Source organism: Bombina bombina, chromosome 6 (genome assembly GCF_027579735.1).
Source record: "Bombina bombina isolate aBomBom1 chromosome 6, aBomBom1.pri, whole genome shotgun sequence".
Taxonomy (NCBI): Eukaryota; Metazoa; Chordata; class Amphibia; order Anura; family Bombinatoridae; genus Bombina; species Bombina bombina.
This window is the reverse complement of record NC_069504.1, coordinates 956,014,431-956,036,325: the sequence shown is the minus strand read 5'-3', so window position 1 is coordinate 956,036,325 and position 21,895 is coordinate 956,014,431. Positions and strand designations below refer to the sequence as shown.

General features: G+C 39.3%; 1 protein-coding gene across 1 annotated transcript in view; it reads right to left on the bottom strand.

The window, feature by feature from the left end:
• Nucleotides 1-2,355: 2,355 nt before the first annotated feature.
• Nucleotides 2,356-21,895, bottom strand: part of LOC128664795 (uncharacterized) — a 59,970-nt gene continuing 40,430 nt past the window's right edge. The window contains exon 11 of the mRNA XM_053719598.1: nt 2,356-2,550. Coding sequence (XP_053575573.1) covers nt 2,356-2,550 — 195 coding nt within the window. The remainder of the gene's footprint in view (nt 2,551-21,895) is intronic.

Genomic DNA, 21,895 nt, shown 5'->3' with positions numbered 1-21,895 from the left:
CTTAGCCATGAAGAGGACTCCACTGCAGACACCGGTCTCTTTAGCTGTGATGGTGATATCATACTCCCTACAGATCTATTTTGTCTATATGAAAACCTGCAGCCTCTTCTGACCGTGTCTGCAAGGGAGTCATCTGCTACGAGTAGTTGAAAATGTTTTCGCACAATGTCACATATCTCCTGATACTGAGTGGAATAATCAGATACAAAGGTTAGTTTATTTGCTGACACTTCCCTGTTTTTTTTACTATCTCTCAGTAGAACTTCCCTATCCATGTTAGTTACCTCTCTTCTTGCTCTCTTGATCACATTCATATTATATCCCCTATCCAGCAGCCTCCTTTGCAAGGCATCTGCATGTTTCTCAAAACTGCCAGTTAAAGTAAAGTTCCTTTTTAAATGGACAAATTGTCCTTTGGCCACTGAATAGGGGACATGTCAAGGATGGCAGCTCCTGGCATGCAAGAGACTGTTACCAGAGATCGGCTTCCTATAGACCTCTGAAGTAATGAGACCTGAAGACCAGCCTTTCAATTCAAGATCCAAATAGTACACCCTAGAGCTATCAAATTCATAGGTGAATCAAATTTAGATCATTCTGATTCAGTGACTCAACAAAACTTCTAGCAGCATCGTTGCTTCCTTTCCAAATAAGTAACAGGTCATCAATGAAATGACAATATAATCCAATAGAAGGCCTATATGAGTTACTATCTGCATAGATGTAGGACCGCTCCCACCAACCCATATACAAGTTGGCGTAGGTTGGCGCAAATTTAGCGTCCATCACTGTCCCACATCTTTGCAGATAGAACTCATTATCAAATTGGAAAAAGTTGTGCATGAGCAAAAACCTGGTTACCTTCATTATAAAAAATCTGAGAGGCTCACTGTGTGTTGTTCCCTTAACCAAAAAATATTCAATCGCTTTTAGTCCCATTTCATGGGGTATAGATGAATAAAAGGCAACAACATCCACAGTGAGCCATCCCGAGTCTGGGGTCCATTCAACCTGCTCTACCACATTCAGGACATGCTTTGAGTCCCTAATGTAGCTGGGAATTATCTTAACCAGAGGCTGTAGAACATTGTCCAGCCATTCCAATAAGTGTTCTAACATTGAGCCTATACCACTTATGAGAGGCCTACCCTGTACATTATTAGTTGACTTATGCACCTTTGGTAGCTGATGGAATATTGGTGTCACAGGGTGTTTTACGTATAGATATTGAAACGTATCGTTGTTAATAAATACCTGTTCCAATGCCCCATCCAAAAGGTGCATAAGTTGACGCCGAAAATTTCTAGTGGGGTCCTGGCTAAGTTTCTCATAATTTCCCTAGTTGTATGAGTGCTTCATCAACATAATGGGATCTGTTCATGAGTACAACCGAACCCCCCTTATCGGCCTGCTTTATGACTATATTCTCATTCTCGCCCAAGTTTTTTAGGGCTAGCTGTTCATCCTTAGTCAGATTTCTTTTAGACTGCTTTTGTTTATGAGAAAGTGTTCTCAAATCCCTCTCTACTCTCTTATAAAAGGTTTCAACTATGTTACCCCTACTCTGTACGGGGTAAAGGTAGTAGGGTTCTTGTATTTCTTGCTCACGGCTGATACCCTTCTGTCGTTCTCTGGCATACTCTCCCTCTCCAGATCTTTCAGGGCTATAAGATCACAAACTTCTGAAAAAGGTAAAACCCTCATTATCATCCATACTCCCTACTCCATGATTTAATATAATTTCTGGGTCTGTCTGTACCATAGAAAAGTGTTTGCGTAAGCTTACATTATGTACAAATTTGCTGAGATCTAACATAGTTCTAAACAGGTTAAAGTTTGTAGAAGGTACAAAACCCAGGCCCAAATGAAGGACTTTTTCCTCATCCTTAGTGAGCCTATGATCTGAAAGGTTTATGATGGTTTGTATTTTGAGAGTACCTGGGTCTTTCTCATTTGATACCTTCCCTGCTGGGTTACCTGTGGGTTCATCCCACCTCCCCCTCCTTCCTTGCTAAGCTGGTGCACCCGAAAAACCTGCTCTAACTGAGCGCGTTCTTCATAAACCGTTCCTGTGGCTCCAGCATGTGGAGGGTCATGGGAGTACATGTAGTTATGTGTGGGTTGGTAACTCCTGTGTTGTTGTGCATGTGTTCCCGAAGGTTTTGACTGCTGTATAGCATGTGCTCTATTTGGACCCTTCCATGTATCAACTCTCATGTGTGCACTGTTGTTTCCCCCCATATATCTATTATATTCAGTATTCCTGTTGATTAATTCTTGTGGGAAACTATCCTCACTACCTGATTGTGCACCTTCCTCTCCTGAATCTGCTTCACTATCTGAAAAAGTTACTGATCAGTTACCTCTGCCTCTCTGGCGTGCTCCTCTACCTCTCCTATATCCTCTATTTTTATTCTGGCTTCTCCTATATTGGAATCTTTGGCCTTTGTTCCAGATGTATTTCTTACCAATGTCGTAATCAGACTTGTCTCTCAAAACTTTTGTATGTTTGATGTTAATCAATTCATTTTTAGCTTCTACTATTACCTTCTGTAGCAGACAATCAAATTTAGGGTAGTCAACGGTATTACAAAAGCCATTCAATAATAACTGCACTTCATCAATCTCTAGTCTAATTTTAACTAGCATATGTGATTTGTGACCAATCAGTAATTTCATCAATCTTAAAGAACATTCACTCAATACAGTATTCCACATATCAATGAATTATTTGTCATCTGTCTCAGGTAGGAAATTTACTGATACGCAAACCCCTTGGTATCATTTTCAGTGCAGTATATTTTTCAAGAGTCCAAATGTCCCATTTCAACTTTTTTTCTTTCATTATGAAACGTTCCATATCCTCAAATAACATTGGTAAATCATAATTATTTCGATCTAGTGAGAGAATTTGATCAATCTCCATGTTATCTTTGTCCCTCTCATTTACTTACCTTTAAATACAAATCTCATGGAAACTGTCCCACCAATTAGGGCCCAGTGTGGGCTTTTTAAACTCACAGTGTGTTAATGATTTTAAGGATTATGAATACAGCTGCGGCCGAAACATGTTAGTCTCTTGTCTGTTCTAAGGGGTTGTCCCTCCAAGTTTTAATGGTCGAATAAAGTTAACCTTTTTTATAATTTACTTTATTTACTGGCACCCTCTTTATTTTTTACTCCCATTGAATGCCCATGAAACTGCAATGGAACAGCTATATATTTGCTATGTCCCCAATCAATATTATTTAAAAAAAATGCACCTTAATAAGAAACTTATAGGGTGTGGGTATATGGTACATGTATATACACTGTATTATGTATATGTATTATATTGTAAAATGCTATAATATGTATGTAAAGTCTCTTTGAGATTTAAATAAATGTTTTTTTTTGTTTTGCTTTTTTCGGGAAGATTTTGTGTACTGGATATTAATTACCCATGGAATACAGTAGCTGACGCTTTATATTTTACCAAAGTGTGCTTTTTAACTTTGCACTCTGGAATTGACAGGTTTATCATTATTATGTTTTTATAGCTGATATAAGATAACTTTGTGTTGAATGTGTTATACTTATAATATTGCGACCAAAAAAGAGCATGTATGGATGAAAGAGAGTCCATACAAATGTCCTTTTCAGGGCAATGGGTAGATTAGTTTTTTTTTAGTTAGGTTTTTTTTATTTTGTGGGTTCAGAGTGTTGGGGGTTTGTAATCTTACGGGGTGTTTGTTGTAATTTTTAGCAAAAGAGCTGTTAAGTTTAGGGCAATGCCCTACAAAAGGCCCTTTTAAGGGCCCTTGGTAGTTTATTATAAATTAGGGTTTTTATTTTGGGGTGTTTTTTTTTTTTAAAAAAAAACAGGGTATTAGAATATGAATATTTTTTATTGTTTTGGATCATTTTGTTTGTTATTTTTTGTAATGGTAGTTTTTTTTATTTTATTTCACAGGTAAGTTTGTATTTATTTTTAAATAGGTAGTTAATAATTGTAACTTTAATTCAGGTCTATTTTAATTATGTTAAAGTTAGGGGGTTAATACAGTTTAATTAAGGTTGTCGCAATGTGGAGGGTGGCGGTTTGGGGTTAAATAGGTTTAGTTAGTGTTGGCAATGTGGGTGTACGGCGGTTTAGGGGTTAATAGGTTTAGTTAAAGGGACACTAAACCCAATTTTTTTCTTTTGTGATTCAGATAGAGCATTCAATTTTAAACAACTTTCTAATTTACTCCTAATATCAATTTTTCTTCGTTCTCTTGCTTTCTCTATTTAAAAAAGAAGGCATGTAAGCTATTTTTTTGGTTCAGGACCATGGAAAGCACTTTTTTATTGGTAAGTGAATTTACCCACCAATCAGCAAGAACAACACAGTGTGTTCACCAAAAATGGGCCAGCATCTAAACTTACATTCTTGCATTTCAAATAAAGATACCAAGAGAATGAAAAGAATTTGATAAAAGGAGTAAATTAGAAAGTTGCTTAAGATTGCATGCTCTATCTGAATCACAATAGAAAAAATTTGGGTTCAGTGTCCCTTTAATGTCTGTGATGTCGGGGAACTGCATTTTAGGGGTTAATAGATTTAGTTAGTGTCGGCGATGTCAGGGAACTGTGGTTTAGTGGTTAATAGGTTTAGTTAGTGTTGGCGATGTTTGGGAATGGCGGTTTAGGGGTTAATAGGTTTATTAAGTGTTTTAGTTAGTGTCGGCAATGTCGGGGAACTGTGGTTTAGGGGTTAGTATTTTTAGTTAGTGTTGGCGATGTTTGGGAACTGCAGTTTAGGAGTTATCAGGTTTAGTTAGTGTTTGCAATGTCGGGGAACTGCGGTTTAGGGGTTAATAGGTTTAGTTAGTGTCGGCGAAAAAAAACTATGGCTGGAATGTCACGATAACACACCAAAAATGTAATTTATTTGATATGTTTGTTGTTACAGACAACACAATAATATAAACAATAATTGTAAGTAATTACCAGTAATATGCAGACACTTATGAGAAATGTATCAAGTTAAGTTATGTACAAAGTGAACTATGAAGCAGTCTGGTTCTTATACACTATCCCACACATAATGACACACTTTTCAATTCATAATACACCCTCCTCACTTCTAAATAAATCTTAGAAGCTTATGTAACTGAATAGCATAATAGCATATTACACAACTAGTTCTTATTATAGAAATGTAACTATTACATTTAGATATTTATATGACAGATTCTGAATATACAGTGGCAATAAAAATATGTTAACCCTTTAGAAATGATTGTATTTATGTATACATTTGTCTTAAAATCTGTTTTGATGATCATCTAAGTTACATTAATCAGCAAACACAATCTGTTTTAACAAGTAACACATACAGTAAATGATTGTATTGTTCTTGTACATATTGAATAAACTGTATCATTCACATATTTACAGTGTGGGGTTGGAAAAAGTATGTAAAACCCTAGGCTAATGACTTCAACAAAAGCTAATTAGATTTGGAAATTTGCAAACCTGGTGTCTAATTAATGAAATGAGGTTGAAGGTGTGGGTTAGAGCTACTTTGACTTATAAAAGCACTCAAACATTTTGAGTTTTCTATTCAACAAATGCATGTGTTTTTATGAACCTGGCCTCGCAAAAAAAAGAGCTCTCAGAAGACCTATGATTAAGAATTGTTGCATTGCATAAAGCTGGAAAGGGTTACAAAGTTATCTCAAATAGCTAAAATATTCGGTCCATTGTTTATAAATGGAGAGGATTTAGTACTGTGGCCTTTTGTGTACTGGTACAATATTAGAAATACTATATTGGAAATTCCAGAAAAAACATGGGAAAAACCAGAGGAAAGCAGTTTTATTAAATTGTATGTATTTAAGTTAAAGGGACACTGAACCCAATTTTTTTTTTCTTTCGTGATTCAGATAGAGCATGCAATTTTAAGCAACTTTCTAATTTACTCCTATTATCAATTTTTCTTTGTTTTCTTGCTATCTTTATTTGAAAAAGAAGGCATCTAAGCTTTTTTTTTTTTTGGTTCAGACTCTGGACAGCACTTTTATTGGTGGATGAATTTATCCACCAATCATCAAGAACAACCCAGGTTGTTCACCAAAAATGGGCTGGCATCTAAACTTACTTTCTTGAGAGAATGTAAGAATGAAGAAAAAGATAATGAAGAAAATCTGATAATAAGAGTAAATTAAAAAGTTGCTTAAAATGTCATGCTCTATCTGAATCACGAAAGAAAAAAATTGGGTTCAGTGTCCCTTTAAATAAACAGTTGTAATTCCAATGTATTGACAAGTTATAGACCAGGAGACCAAAAACAATTGTGGTCTTTGATTGGGTTGATGTTTGCAGAAAATATACAATACATGGTTACATAGATATATATATATACAGTCATGGCCAAAACTATTGGCACCCCTGCATTTCTGTCAGATAATTTACCACTTCGCCCAGAAAATTGTTGCAATTACAGATGTTTTGCATTCTCATGTTAATTTCTTTTGTTTGTATTGGATTTATGCAAAAAGTGGAGGAAAAAAAAAAAAATCTGGCACATTCCATGCAAAACTCCAAAAATGGACTGGACAAAATTATTGGCACCTTCTCAAAATTGTAACAAATAATTGAATTCCAAGTTTGTGATGCCCCTGTAATTTGCAATTAAACACCTGTATCAATTAACAGGTGTTGACAATATAGAAATCACATGGGCAACCAGTTAAAATGGTGAAAAATGTACTCAACCTTTCTGTGTGCCACACTGAGCATGGAGAAGAGAAAGAGCAGCAAATAATTGTCTGCAGATTTGAGAACAAAAATTGTGGAAAAGCATGGACAATCTCAAGGTTACACGTCAATCTCCAGAGATCTTAATATTTCTGTGTACACTGTGCGCAACATTGTCAACAAGTTTACAGCCCATGGCACTGCAGCTAATCTCCCTGGACATGGACGAAAGAGAAAAATTAATCGAAGATTGCAACAAAGGATTGTTTGAATGGTGGATAAAAAACCTGTGTCAGCTCGCACAATATGTCACCATCTGAATGAAAAGGGGACGCTAATGTAGGAGACCCAGGAGGACCCCACTGTTGACACAGAAACATAAGAAAGCCAGATTGGAGTTTGCCAAAAAATCTCATGAGGAAGCCAAAATCCTTTTGGGAGAATGTTCTGTGGACAGATGAAACAAATTTAGAGCTTTTTGGTAAAGCCCATCATTCTACTGTTTTCAGAAAAAAAGAAATGAGGCTTTTAAAGAAAAGAATACAGTCCCTACAGTCAAACATGGTGGAGATGCACTGATGTTTTGAGGTTGCTTTGCTGCTTCAGGCACTGGAGTCATGACTGTGTGCATGACATTATGCAATCTGAAGACTACCAAAGAATTCTGTGGTGCAATATAGGGTCCAGTGTCAGGAAGTTGGGTCTCCATCAGAGGTCATGGGTCTTACAGCAGGACAATTACCCAAAGCACACATCAAAAAGCACCCAGAAATGCTAAGTCATTCTTTAGGCTGTCTGAGCATCATAGTAAATGTAGTTCCAAAACATCAGGAGAGCCAAGGTTGCTGACCCCTGGTTTAAGATAAAGCACTAGACAGTACTGAACTGGCCAGCAATGAGTCCAGATCTCAATCCCATAGAGCACCTGTGGTGAGATCTCAAAAAAACAGTTGTGAAAAGGAACCCTTCCACTCTGAGAGACCTGGAGCAGTTGGCAAAAGAAGAGTGGTCCAAAATTCCAGTAGCGAGAGGTGTAAAAAACTCATTGATGGTTACAGGAAGTGATTGATTTCAGGTTTTTTTTTGGTAGTTTTAGAAAATTACAAAAGTGGGGGGAAAAATTGGCACAGAGTTGTAGTATAATTTGGTCTAAGGAATAAACCATTGCAACCTTCTCAGTGCCAAGTCAAATAAACTTTTAGATTACAAACACTTCATCCTTCTACCAGCAAAAAGTAGCAAAGAAGCTGTTTTTGAATGTCAACACTACAGAGGAGAAAGAGCACATAGTACTACTGTAGCTATAGTAACATAATTAATCATTATCAGACTGTTACAGAAGCATTAGTTATTTTGTTGTGAAGAGCTTATTTCCCAGCAGCAATGCCTGAACCAGCAAGCCAGCGCCTAAGAAGGGCTCCAAGAAAACCGTAACAAGTTTCATTTCATAAAGAGTTAACTCTTTTTTTTTCAGCTTTTAGAAACTATTGTCTAATCACCTCTGGAGCCAGACTGCTAATTGATAAGATGAACTTGTAAACTTGTTATCTTAAGTACTGTAATCCTATTGTGGCCTGTCAAAGGACAGTGCTCTCTATCTAAATGTGTGATGGGGGATTTTGTGCTTCCCCCCCTCTCCCCCTGGGAGTGCCCTGTGTGCATGTAACCTTAATAAAAAGCAGGCTGGGCATCCCAGTCCTGAGTTCTTGTTTTGACCCTCAATCGCAGCGTTGACTCGTTTTTGTGGGCAGAAGGGTATCCTAGCTGTACTGCAGCTAAGGGAGATTATTCTATATTTGCGAGACTCATATAGAATACTATGGAAAGCAGCTTCTCCCCTCTTTAGCAATAGGGATCCAGGCTACTAAGCGGTCCATCTCTCAGCGAGACTAAGGGTAACCGTAACATTTGGCGGCAGCGGCGGGATTTTCCTGGATTTCCTAGGAGAGGTACAGAACGGATGGAGAGCGCTTACGAAAAATTGAAGCGTACAACCCTAAAGGATTTACTTGAAAGCAGAGGGGGGTACGCCAGCAACCGGCCGAGGAGAGAGCTGATCGCAGAATTGACCGAACTGGATCAGAGCTTCACAATGGCGGAAACACCGACCACGATTAGTGACGAAAAAACCAGGATTGTTCGGGAAAGGCTCTCATTATACGGGCCGAACCCCTCCATGGAATTGGTACAGCAGTTGATGGCGGAGGCGGACGAGGATATACGAGAGACTCGAGCCCACGAACTCAACCTAGCGAACGCACACCGCAATGCTGAAGCCCCGCAGGTAATCATCCCTGTCGAAAATGCTGGGAGGCCCAAGATACCCTATGCGGCATTTCGACCCTTCCTAGAGAGCGAGACAGGGATTGATGAATATTTGGCGGACTTCGAAAGGCAATGTGCCCTGCACCAGATTCCCAACAGAGAGTGGCCCACGATATTGTCTGGGAAACTATCCGGGCGAGCCCTGGAAGCCTTTCGTACTCTGGGTGCTGAGGAAGTGACACAGTATGAGCTAGTTAAGGAGACACTGTTGCGACGGTACGCTGTAACTCCGGACACGTATCGCCGACAGTTTCGGGGCACGGAAAAGAAGCCTAACGATACCCATATGGAATGGGCGCACCGAATGCGGAGAGCGGCAAATCACTGGCTGAGCGGAAGTAAAGCGGTGACTGGGGAGGAAATTTTACAATTGTTTCTCTTAGAACATTTTTATAATGGCATGGAACAGCAAGGGAAGGAATGGCTGCGAGACAGGCGGCCTTCTACCTTAGAAGAAGCAGCCAAATTGGCCGATGAACATTATGACTCCCGTCTTCACGAACCCATGAACTACCGAGCTCCAGCACGGGTCGAACCCAGAGAGGTTTACCGTGCACCCCCTCGTGCTGAATTCCGAGCCCCGGTGCCCACAGGGCCCGTCCGACACTCAGGACCACCCAATAACAGCTCTGAGCGTCCCAGACCGACTTGCCACCGATGCAAGCAACCAGGGCATTTCATGGCTAGCTGCCCCCTTAATACGCACCAGACACCCAGGAATTACAATTACCCCTCTGGGTCCTATCGTCCGGCCCGGGCCCTCTGTGTTAACCAAGAGGCCCCTATGGAGGGATATGTGGGGCCGCTTCACGAGGCAGACCCTGTATATGCTGCCTCAGATAACCGCCAGCACCATCGGCAGAGGGTATGGCTCGAGGGGCGATCTACCGAGGGATTGCGAGACACAGGGGCTACTATCACGCTGGTACAGAGTCATTTGGTGCCAGAGCACAAGCGATCTGGACAGACTGTGGCCGTTAGAGTGGCGGGGGGGGATGTGTACAAAATTCCAACAGCTAAAGTGCATCTTGATTGGGGAGCGGGAAAGGGGGCTGTGAACGTGGGCCTAATGGATAATTTACCTGCCGAAGTACTACTGGGCAACGATTTGGGCCCCATGACTTCTGCCTATGCTCCAGTATGCAACAACGAGGCAGACCCAGTGACTACACGGGCCCAAGCCCGGACGGAGCGAGAGCTTTCACCAGTGCGGGAGACACAGGTAAGACCTACCCCGACCTTGCCTGACAGGTTAGGCCCCATACCCTGGGACACCCCAGATGCTTTCGAGGCAGAGTCTAAGACTGACCCGACCTTACAAAAGTACCGGGAACGAGCAGAGACCGGAGGGGGCGGGGCAGATAACGAAACATTCTTATGGGAAAAAGGGAAACTATACCGCTGGACAGAGAAAAGGGGACAGCGTAGGCGACAGCTGGTAGTGCCCCACAAATACCGTCAAGAAATCCTCAAAATAGGCCACGACATCCCCTTAGCAGGCCACCTAGCCGTTACCCGTACCCTACACCGCATTACTCACACGTTCTTTTGGCCAGGGGTGCACGCTGACGTTAGAACTTACTGTAACACCTGCGATGTGTGTCAACGAGTAGGAAGGCGAGGCGATCACCCTAAAGCCCAGCTAGTAAATATGCCCATTGTAGAGGAACCCTTCAGCCGGGTTGCTATTGACCTAGTGGGACCACTGGCTACCCCTAGTCCCTCCGGTAAGCGATACATTCTTACCGTAGTGGACTACGCTACCAGGTACCCAGAGGCTGTCGCCCTATCCAACATACAAGCGGATACGGTAGCGAATGCACTAGTACAGGTGTTCTCCCGGGTAGGATTTCCAAAAGAAATCCTATCCGACCGAGGCACCCAATTTACGGCTGAATTGACCCAACAACTCTGGCAGGTTTGCAAAATTAAGTCCCTCCTAAGCTCCCCATACCACCCCCAGACGAACGGGCTGTGTGAGAGGTTCAATGGGACCCTCAAGCAAATGCTCAAGACGTTCACTCAGGAATACCGAGACTGGGAACGCTTCCTGCCGCACCTCCTATTTGCTTATCGGGAGGTGCCCCAGGAAACGACAGGGTTCTCTCCCTTCGAGTTGCTCTACGGAAGAAAGGTACGGGGACCCCTAAACCTGATCCGGGAGCACTGGGAGGGAGAGATGGAGGCTGACGGTGTCCCAATTGTGCCATACGTGCTGGAACTCAGGGACCGAATGGAGCAATTAGCCAAATCCGTGCGGGCTAATCTCCAGTTGGCCCAGAGAAGACAGAAAGTATGGTACGATCGGGGGGCCCGAAAGAGAATCTTCACCATAGGACAAAAGGTGTTAGTACTTAAGCCGGTGAAGACAGACAAATTGCAGGCGTCCTGGCAGGGTCCCTACCAGATCGTAGAGAAAAGGGGAAACACCACTTATGTGATAGCTAGCTGCCACGACAACAATCTTAGAAAGACATTCCATGTAAACATGCTCAAGGAATATTTTGAGCGACCAGAGAACGTGACGGCCGTATGTTGTTCCCCTCAGGAAGACCCCGACAGTTTACCTATTCCAGACCTATTGGAAAAGAGCCTCCCCACAGGTATAGTGGCGCAGGTTCAGATAGGGGACCGACTTAGCCCCACTGAAAGGGAGCAGCTCAACCAACTCCTCCAGTCCAAACACCTCACCTTCTCCCCGAAGCCAGGGTACACTACTTTAACCACCCACCAGGTAGATACTCCGGGACAAGCTCCCTTGCGCCAGGCTCCGTACCGAATCCCCGAAGCAGTTAGGACAGGAATGAAGAAGGAGATCGATGAGATGCTCCAGCTCAGGGTAATTGAGCCCTCCGATAGTCCCTGGGCCTCCCCAGTTGTCTTGGTGCCCAAGAAAGATGGGACCACCCGGTTCTGCGTAGACTATCGGAGGCTCAATGAAAATACCGTGACGGACGCTTACCCTATGCCCAGGGTAGACGAGCTACTCGATCGTATAGCCAGGGGAAATTACCTGACCAATATTGACCTCTGCAAAGGTTACTGGCAGATTCCCCTGGCCCCGGAGGCTATCCCCAAGTCGGCATTCATCACCCCATTCGGCTTATATCAGTTTAGGGTAATGCCGTTTGGGATGAAGAATGCCCCAGCTACATTCCAGCGCTTGGTGGATAGGCTCCTGGATGGCTTCCAGAGTTTTGCTTGCGCCTACCTGGACGACATAGCGATCCACAGTGAGTCCTGGGAGGACCACTTAGCTCATGTGGGAATGGTTCTGGATCAGATCCGGGCTGCTGGCCTGACTCTGAAGCCAGAAAAATGCCACTTTGGGATGGCCGAGGTACAGTACCTGGGTCACCGGGTGGGGTGTGGAAAGCAGCGACCAGAGCCGGCCAAAATAGAAGCTGTCGCCAATTGGCCCACCCCCATCACTAAGACTCAGGTCCTAGCCTTCCTGGGCACGGCAGGGTACTATAGACGGTTCGTACCAGACTACAGCACACTTGCCAAACCCCTGACTGACTTGACCAAGAAGAACTTACCTCGACAGGTCCTGTGGTCTCCCCACTGTGAAACGGCTTTCCAGGCTCTCAAAAATGCTCTAATTAACGCTCCTGTCTTGGCGGCCCCAGCCCTTAACAAACGTTTTATCGTCCATACAGATGCTTCCATGTTCGGGCTGGGAGCCGTCCTCAGCCAAGTAGGCGAAGATGGAGGGGAGCATCCAGTTGCCTACATCAGCCGGAAGCTCCTGCCCCGCGAAGTCAGCTATGCAGCGGTCGAAAAGGAGTGTTTGGCTTTGGTGTGGGCATTAAAGAAATTGACTCCCTATTTATATGGTCAGGAGTTCACTCTGGTCACCGACCATAACCCGTTGGTGTGGCTGAACCGGGTCTCTGGAGATAACGGCAGGCTATTACGTTGGAGCTTATCGTTGCAAACCTTCAATTTCACCATTACTTACAGACCTGGGAAACAGAATGGCAACGCCGACGGGTTGTCCAGACAAACCGACCTCAGCCCCGCATAACCAGCGGTCTGGACAGCCTTAGTCTGCCCCGAAAAGGGGTCAGACCGTGTCTGCCAGAGTGTTCCACAGAAAGGGAGCAATGTTACAGAAGCATTAGTTATTTTGTTGTGAAGAGCTTATTTCCCAGCAGCAATGCCTGAACCAGCAAGCCAGCGCCTAAGAAGGGCTCCAAGAAAACCGTAACAAGTTTCATTTCATAAAGAGTTAACTCTTTTTTTTTCAGCTTTTAGAAACTATTGTCTAATCACCTCTGGAGCCAGACTGCTAATTGATAAGATGAACTTGTAAACTTGTTATCTTAAGTACTGTAATCCTATTGTGGCCTGTCAAAGGACAGTGCTCTCTATCTAAATGTGTGATGGGGGATTTTGTGCTTCCCCCCCTCTCCCCCTGGGAGTGCCCTGTGTGCATGTAACCTTAATAAAAAGCAGGCTGGGCATCCCAGTCCTGAGTTCTTGTTTTGACCCTCAATCGCAGCGTTGACTCGTTTTTGTGGGCAGAAGGGTATCCTAGCTGTACTGCAGCTAAGGGAGATTATTCTATATTTGCGAGACTCATATAGAATACTATGGAAAGCAGCTTCTCCCCTCTTTAGCAATAGGGATCCAGGCTACTAAGCGGTCCATCTCTCAGCGAGACTAAGGGTAACCGTAACACAGACCAATTGAGAGGTGCAATACATAATAAATAAAATGTAATTTTATCCAATGTGCATCCACATGTCTAAGAAAATGTGTATACTGGAAATCTCCAATTTCCAATAAAAACTTCCAGTTTTAAAGATAGAAATGTCAGATATCCCTCTAAGTGTAAAACTGATATCTCTAAATTGATTATACATCATATTGGATCTAAGTCTTGTTGTTACATTTCGAAGAACATTTGTGTGTCAACTTGGGGCTACCAAAACACTTATTTCAGAGCTACCGCAATACAACCAGACAAGGCTATCTAATAAGTCTTTATTGTAGTAGATTACTAATGTGAAACAATTTGGTGCAATGAGAAGAAGAAAAATAAAAAGATACGAGACTAGTTAGCCCCACATCCAACCTCAAAAATAAGAATGTTAATATTTAAAAAGTTCCATATTATACAATATGTACAGAGTAACACAAGAGAATACCTGAGTGACCCATTGTATGCAAGTCACATACATAATATACAATAGACTACAAGCCCATGTGTAGAGGTTAAGGGCCTGATGATATAAAGCTCTCTTCTCAGATGAGATGATAAAATTATCCTCCATCACTTTGAGATTTCTCACAAGTTTCTAAAAAAGCAGATTTTACTATTCTCTCCAAGGAGCAATCCTGGCATTTCTGGATGTGGAGAAACAAGTCCAGTGCAATATAGCACTACATGACATAAGAGTTTTGCTGCATTTACACTTTGTGCTCTGTATTTTATATTACTTTAGACTTCAGATTTTTTTCTTTAAGTTTTACATTTAAACTTTGAACTTTCTATTTTGTATTGTAATGTATATAGATTGTAAATATGTGTATTTAGGATTGTAATTTTACAAATGATCATACTTTGACAGCTTCTATGTAACTTTAACAAATTAAGATAATATTTTTTTACAAATTACATTGCACTTTGTATTTGTTTTATTACTGTATATATATTTATGGGGGCATCTCTCATCTCTCTGGGACTTCCAAGTTCTTCTTTTTTTCTTATAGCATTCAGTGAGTTCAGCCCCTGTCTGCACTATAATTTCTCTCCAAGCAGGAGAATCGTTGATCATCAGGCCCTAAGGCAGATTAGTCATCAATAGACAACTAAAGCTGACTAATCAAATTTATTTAAAAAAAAACTTTAGAAATTAACCTTGAAGAGTGTATATTATTTGTGATGGCAAGAAAAAGATAAGTCAGTGAAAATGTATACAATTAGTTACCTAAATTAAATACATACAAGGTTATCCTTTAGAGATAATGGCATAAATTACATTCTTCCCAGTATTCATGTTCAAATTTTGAAAAAAGGGATTGGCTTAATTGTTTTTCTTTGTAAAATCAATTACAATCTTTTTACAATCAAGTCAAACATAGCTGTGGAGTCTATAGGCTCCATTTAACAAGGTGCTGAGGCAGCTTTGAAGCGCCTTCGGCTGCAGGCTCACCGATAGTTAAGAAGCAGCAGTCAGTATAGTTTATATTATATGATTTTCTGATATATGATCTTTTTTCCAGTACAAAATGGTCTTATCATTTGGATTATAATTACTTCCAAATCAGAAAACGGGTATCAGGAGCTGAAAAACAGATAATAAACATAACTAACAAAACTGGAATAAACCCCAATATTGTTCCAATCATTTTTATCAGCTCCTGATACATGTTTTTCAAGTTTAGAGTGATCAAAATGCAAACAATAACTCAATTTCCATACTAAAAAAGGATTGCATCAGATAAGAGCAGAAATGTTACTTTTATGAACCATGGATGGCATTGACTTTGGCAATCACAATCAACTTGACTATGAGTTTTGACAACAAAATGGAATTTTGAACAGATAAAGGGTTTTATTAAGCACAAAACTGTCCATTTTTGCATGTTTATCAGTATTCTAAGATTATTGGGATAATTTTAAATTCTTGTGCTTGCGCAATATACTTTGAAATGGCCACATTTTTACAGAATTTACAGAAAAAATAAGTCCCAAATGACATGTTTTTAAAAATTAAGATGTACAGTATGTAGAATCTTGCGTCGCTGTAAAGTATCAGAAATTTAAAAAAAAATCAGTCTGGTGAACTGCTTGTGCAATGCCGCCCCCTGCAGATTCCGCTACCAGGCATTTATTGCTATCCACTCAAAGGCGGCGGACCAGTTAAGGAACAGTGATCTTAAGACCGCTGTTTCTTAACTGCTTTTTCTGGCGAGCCTGAAGGCTCGCACGGAAACAGGTGTATTAGGCACAAAACAGTGCTTAATAATTCGGCCCCAAGGACTTCATCAACCCATCTTGGTTTTCTGTGATTGGCATCATTATTAGTAGTTTAAGGTGCCGTTGTGAGAAATGTAGATCAGATCTAGTAGCAGTTATATAGTTCAGCTGTTTTTGGCATGGAAACATTGCGAAAATATGTCCATTCCCATTTTTTCTGATATCAAAAAAGCAAATCAGAAAAACTGGAGTCAACCCCATCATTTGTTCCTTGCATTCCATATTAAATGACCTGTCAGGACAATTGTCCAGTATAATTCACCATTTTTATATTGCATATTAATCACATATATCTGTGCTATATAATATAGGGGTACAATTGATCATGTGTATTTACTTATATATTCAGGTACACATACACATATATATATATATATAGAGGTCCCATAATATTTATTGTGTCTAAACACATAATACACTTTGCGGGTACACTACTGAAATAATAATAAAAATAATAATAATAATAATAATAAGGATAATATTCATAAAATTATATTTGGAGGCACAGCAGAGAGTTCAAAGGCTCTATTAATTATTATTTTTTGTTGTTGTTGAAATAATTAGCATTTATCAGGTTTAAGTGTAAATTTTATATTTTTAAGCAGTAAACAGTGTTTCTCCTTTAAGTAAAAATGAAACTTTGAGCTTGCTTTACTATCCTTGAGAAGAATGATAACATTGTTAATGTTTTGGTTTTCTTGTTTATAAAAAAAAAGTTATTTCTTGTGTTTGGCTTTGTCGCAGAGAGAAAGATTTGTACTTTACATTTAAAGCGGCAATACTGGTGTTCTATGTTATAAAGAATGATAAATATAAATTGCTAACTACAAAAAACAAGTATTTATATTATATTCTGTCACAGAATCTAACTTAAAACTGATCTTTTTATTTCAGTGGCAGTCTGCTGTCAAACTGAATCTCACAGATATTACAGAACTCTTTGTTCTTAAAATAACCCCCCAGAGTTCAATAAATAAATGAGATATTATTTAATGAATTGATTTAAGTGACACTTTAACAAATATATAGCTATATGGTTACTAACCAGTCTACAACTATAACTGCAATAAGTTTTATTGCTGCTTAACAGCTAAGCTGTGGTCTATAATAAGTAAGTGTCTACAATAAACACCCCTATTAAGGCAATAGGTTACTGCAAACAAAGGATACAAGATTTATATGATTCTACTGAATTTACATAACTTGCTAATTTATCTGATTATAATTTTGATCTAACAAAACTGATTTATTTTACAGTGACAAGACTGGATGAGTCTTTATTTCTTAATAATACCATTTTTTTGCAGGGAACTGTGTTTCTACTACAGAAAATAAAATTTTTCCTATTTGTTTAACAGAACAAAGATGTTCTCATGAGACTTATAAGCCTTCTTATCCTGAATTAAGGGTAACGTGAAATTGCAGGCTGCAAGAAGGGATCTACATTCCTCAGACGAGAGACCAAATGTCCTGCCTGGAACTGATGACGTCAGGAAGTACCTGATTTTCAAATCATAACTGTATTAAACATACTGTGGTTTTTCTGTACTTTAGTTGGGAGACAAACCTAGATGGCGAAGTAGTATTTTCTTTTCCTCTACATAAAAGGTTATTAACCTAAGACTAAAATACATCTATAGGCCTAGCATAATAGCTCAATAACTAGGCCTCTTGCTAATCATACTCCTAATGGAAAAAAACTAGATTCTCGATAATGTATCCTTAGGGGAAGGGAACCTTATAAGAGTTGCAATATACTCAGAGCAAGAAAGTAAGTTTAAGACAGATAAACTAGGCTTTGGTCCGAGGTGTTCTATGAAGAGTATATGAGGAGGTAAGCTTCTCCAAAAGCACAAAGGTACTTTACCAGTAAAAACCCACCTAGGTATAAATAGGGTGAGAAAGGTACATTGTAGGCTTCAAATGCCATATCTAAAGTTTCCTCAGGGTTGTAGAGTCCCCTTTAGACGGAATACCCTGCCTAAGGTTAATAGGGTGTATATGGTTTAAAAGTCTAAAAGTGCAAAACTGAAAAGGGTCCCTAGAATAGGGTAAACCTGTTAGAAGAAGCTAATAAAGTTAAGGCATAGCCGATAACATAAATCCTTTTGATCCTTAGGAACTTTAATTAGTCCAGGGTCAAACATGACTCTAGGATGTCTTGTTTACTAGGCCAAAGTAAATAGACAATCAAACTGAAGGTAAATATGAAGCTGTTGGTAAGTCTGAAACTAAAACTAGCTTATGTTACTTGCTCAATTAAACCAATGGATGAAATGTTTTTTACCATATATTCTGAGTACTATACTTTAATAGTTACACTGCTCAGGAATATCTAGAGGGGTGATTATTGATACTAATCACCTGTTTGGAACTGTATTACAAACGAATATGACGATAAACAAGTGGTATATTTAACATACTCCTGTATCTATGTAACTGCAAATGGATAAGATATCCTAATCAATTATTATTTTACAAATATATTTTAAAGGACTATGGCTTGATACAAATCTGCTTATTCACCAAGGAATATTTGTTAAATTTTTATTCCAGGTATCAACTTATTATTGCTGGAAAAAGAGTGACAGATATGACAATATCATACTTAATATGTGAAAACTGCATCCAAGTGAAGCATTAATATGATGTAATGACAAAATGTTATATGTTTAATATATTTTTTTTCAGGTCTCACATCTTATAGCAAGTAGAGATGTGATGTGATATTACTTTATAGAAATATACTTAATGTGCTATTTCTTTTGTTATAGGTGTCAAGCTTAAACTGACAGATGACCATTAAAGGGACCACCATGTTCTGGGCCATCGTCATACTGTGCCAAGTGTTCCTCATGGATCCATGATGTCTATCAAATACCTTATCCATGCGATGGAGGCCTGATACAGACAAAACCATGATGTTTAATCAACCAAAAATCAGCACAATAACTTGTTATACAGTTGCTGCACACATTCTCCTGGGCCACATACACAGAAATAACGTTGTTCTGAAACAATCTGGTGGTTTGATCCTGACAGTAACCACACACTATACAATAACTTGGTTTATGTTGATGCCTGAAGAAAGAAACTGCAAACTTTACACTTTATTTTGTTTCTTGGAGATGCAGCATTGCAATCACTTAAAGGGACATAGACTGTATACACAAGTGGGCATTGCTTGACTGACTTTTGATATTTTCCTACACCAATAAATGTTAAAATATTTAAGTTGAATTTTACCCCATTCAGGTACTAAATCACTGTGCACCTGATAAAAGGACATTTATCGAGATTACCTTGTCTCACTCACTCGTGTCAGGTCATCTCGAGAGGGGGATTATGTCAGGACAATTGTCCAGTATAATTCACCATTTTGATATTACATATTAAAATAATCACATATGTCTATGCTATATAATATAGGGGTACAATTGATCATGTGTATTTACTTATATATTCAGGTACACATACACATATATATTATTTTTCAGTATTAATATATAGCTATTAGCTAGTGCTGCTTGTCAGTATATAATTGCTTACTGTGAAGTTTTTGTACTTTATCAAACTATGATATTCAAGGTCCCCAACATAGCTGCATGATTCCTATCATTGTATTACTGGTATAAATATTCACAAATATCCCCATGTTTGTCATACATGGTTCCAGTAAGTCTCTTTTTCTATAAACATTAGTGGGGCTCAACCTTGGTTAACGGTCAAATCGAGATACTGACTTGTTTTTCAGAATATATTTACAAAATACATATGTGTCTGTTATATCTTAGTGATGAGTGCCATCTTCCGAGGGAAAAATATTCTAACTACTAAATCTTAGCTTATTAACAAAAATGTTAATTAATCTGTAATTAGTGTTAGCCAATCAATTATGTGAGCCTAACCTTATTAGTTGGGGTGGAGTTAAGCACTTTCCATAAAATACACACTCACCCACAAAAGGGGGAGAGGGGAACACAAGCAGACGGCACAAGGGGCCACACTGAGCATGCATGATGACCACACCCTATCCAGAGGAGATGGGAGGCTAAGCTGACCAGATAGACAGTTAATACAATATATTTGCATAATCAACAATTGCATGATAAAAAGACAATGAAATAACACCTAGTTTGAACTTCAATTTAGTTGTAGATTTTTTTCTGACAAATTTCAAAGTTATGCCTATTTCCACTCCCCCTGTATCATGTGACAGCCATCAGTCAATCACAAATGCATAAACGTATATTCTGTGAATTCTTGCACATGCTCAGTAGGAGCTGGTTACTCAAAAAGTGTAAATATATAAACAATGTGCACATTTTGTTAATGGAAGTAAATTGGAAAGTTGTTTAAAATTGCATGCGCTATCTGAATCATAAAGTTTAATTTTGACTTTAGTGTCCCTTTAAGAATGAATTTTACAGATTACATCAAGGAGCAAAAAAGTCCACTATTCACTGGGATAAAATTTTATATTTATTTCAATCCATTAATATCTTTAAACAGATGATTCATATATAAAAGAGCCGGTTGGAATTGAGTGGCTTACGCGTTTCGACTTACAAGCCGCAATCATAGCCTAATGCTCAAGGGGCAGCAGCCTCCTTTTAAAACAGTACAAAAAAAGAGTATACAATAGGATAGTTACTTCCCTTTAGTTAGAACCGCTGCCTTCCAAACAGTCTCTCTCAAAGCTGTACAAACGATGTATATTGGCAGATAGAGGCGCTGGTTCTAAGGGATCTCCAAAGGATTTTTCTCTATGTTTCACAATTTTCCCAGAATTCTGTCTGTATCTGTGTTCAAAGAATATTACATTGGCATAGTATGTCTGAGCACCTTAATACATAAGTGCAGTATACTCACAGAGTAATATCAGACAAGCGGCTCCACAGGTGATTTCACAATCTTCCCAAAAAGGGGTTCTGTCTGTATCTGTGCTCAAAGAATATCACATTGACATAGTATGTCTGTGCACCTTAATATATAAGTGCAGTATGCTCACAGAATGATATCAGGCAAACAGCTCCACAGGTGATATCACAAAAAAACAGCAGGTGATTTCACAAAAAAACAACGATCAGGAAAGGAAAAAAAGCTGGCTTTTTAAATAAAATGTTTATTTTGCTCAACGCTTTTTAAATAAAATGTTTATTTTGCTCCTGATCATTTTTTTTGTGTGTGAAATTACCTGCTGTCTTTTTGTGATATCACCTGTGGAGCTGTTTGCCTGATATCATTCTGTGAGTATACTGCACTTCTATATTAAGGTGCACAGACATACTATGTCAACGTGATATTCTTTGAACATAGATACAGACAGAACCCCTTTTTGGGAAGATTGTGAAATCTCCTGTGGAGCCACTTGTCTGATATTACTCTGTAAGTATATAGCACTTTTGTATTAAGGTGCTCAGACATACTATGCCAATGTGATATTCTTTGAACACAGATACAGACAGAATTCTTCTGGGAAAATTGTGAAACATAGAGAAAAATCCTTTGGAGATCCCTTAGAACCAGCGCCTCTATCTGCCAATATACATCCTTTTAAAACAGTAATTTCTCTAATGTCTTAGCAGTTCACAAAAGATATGAAAATATATGTAAACATAAGGGAATTTTTTTTAAAAAAGAATATGAAAAATAATAGTCACTAAGTAAGTGTTTGGAAACAATCATGAACATATTGTTTGGAGAGCATATATATAATAACTAACAGAATTTTACTTTCGAATTTAGCCAGAAAATCCCTTATGATGGTTGTAATATATCAGCCACATTTGCGATAATTAATTATATTTTCTACCTATATCTATATTGAAAGCCTTTTTTACTTAACAAGTAGTT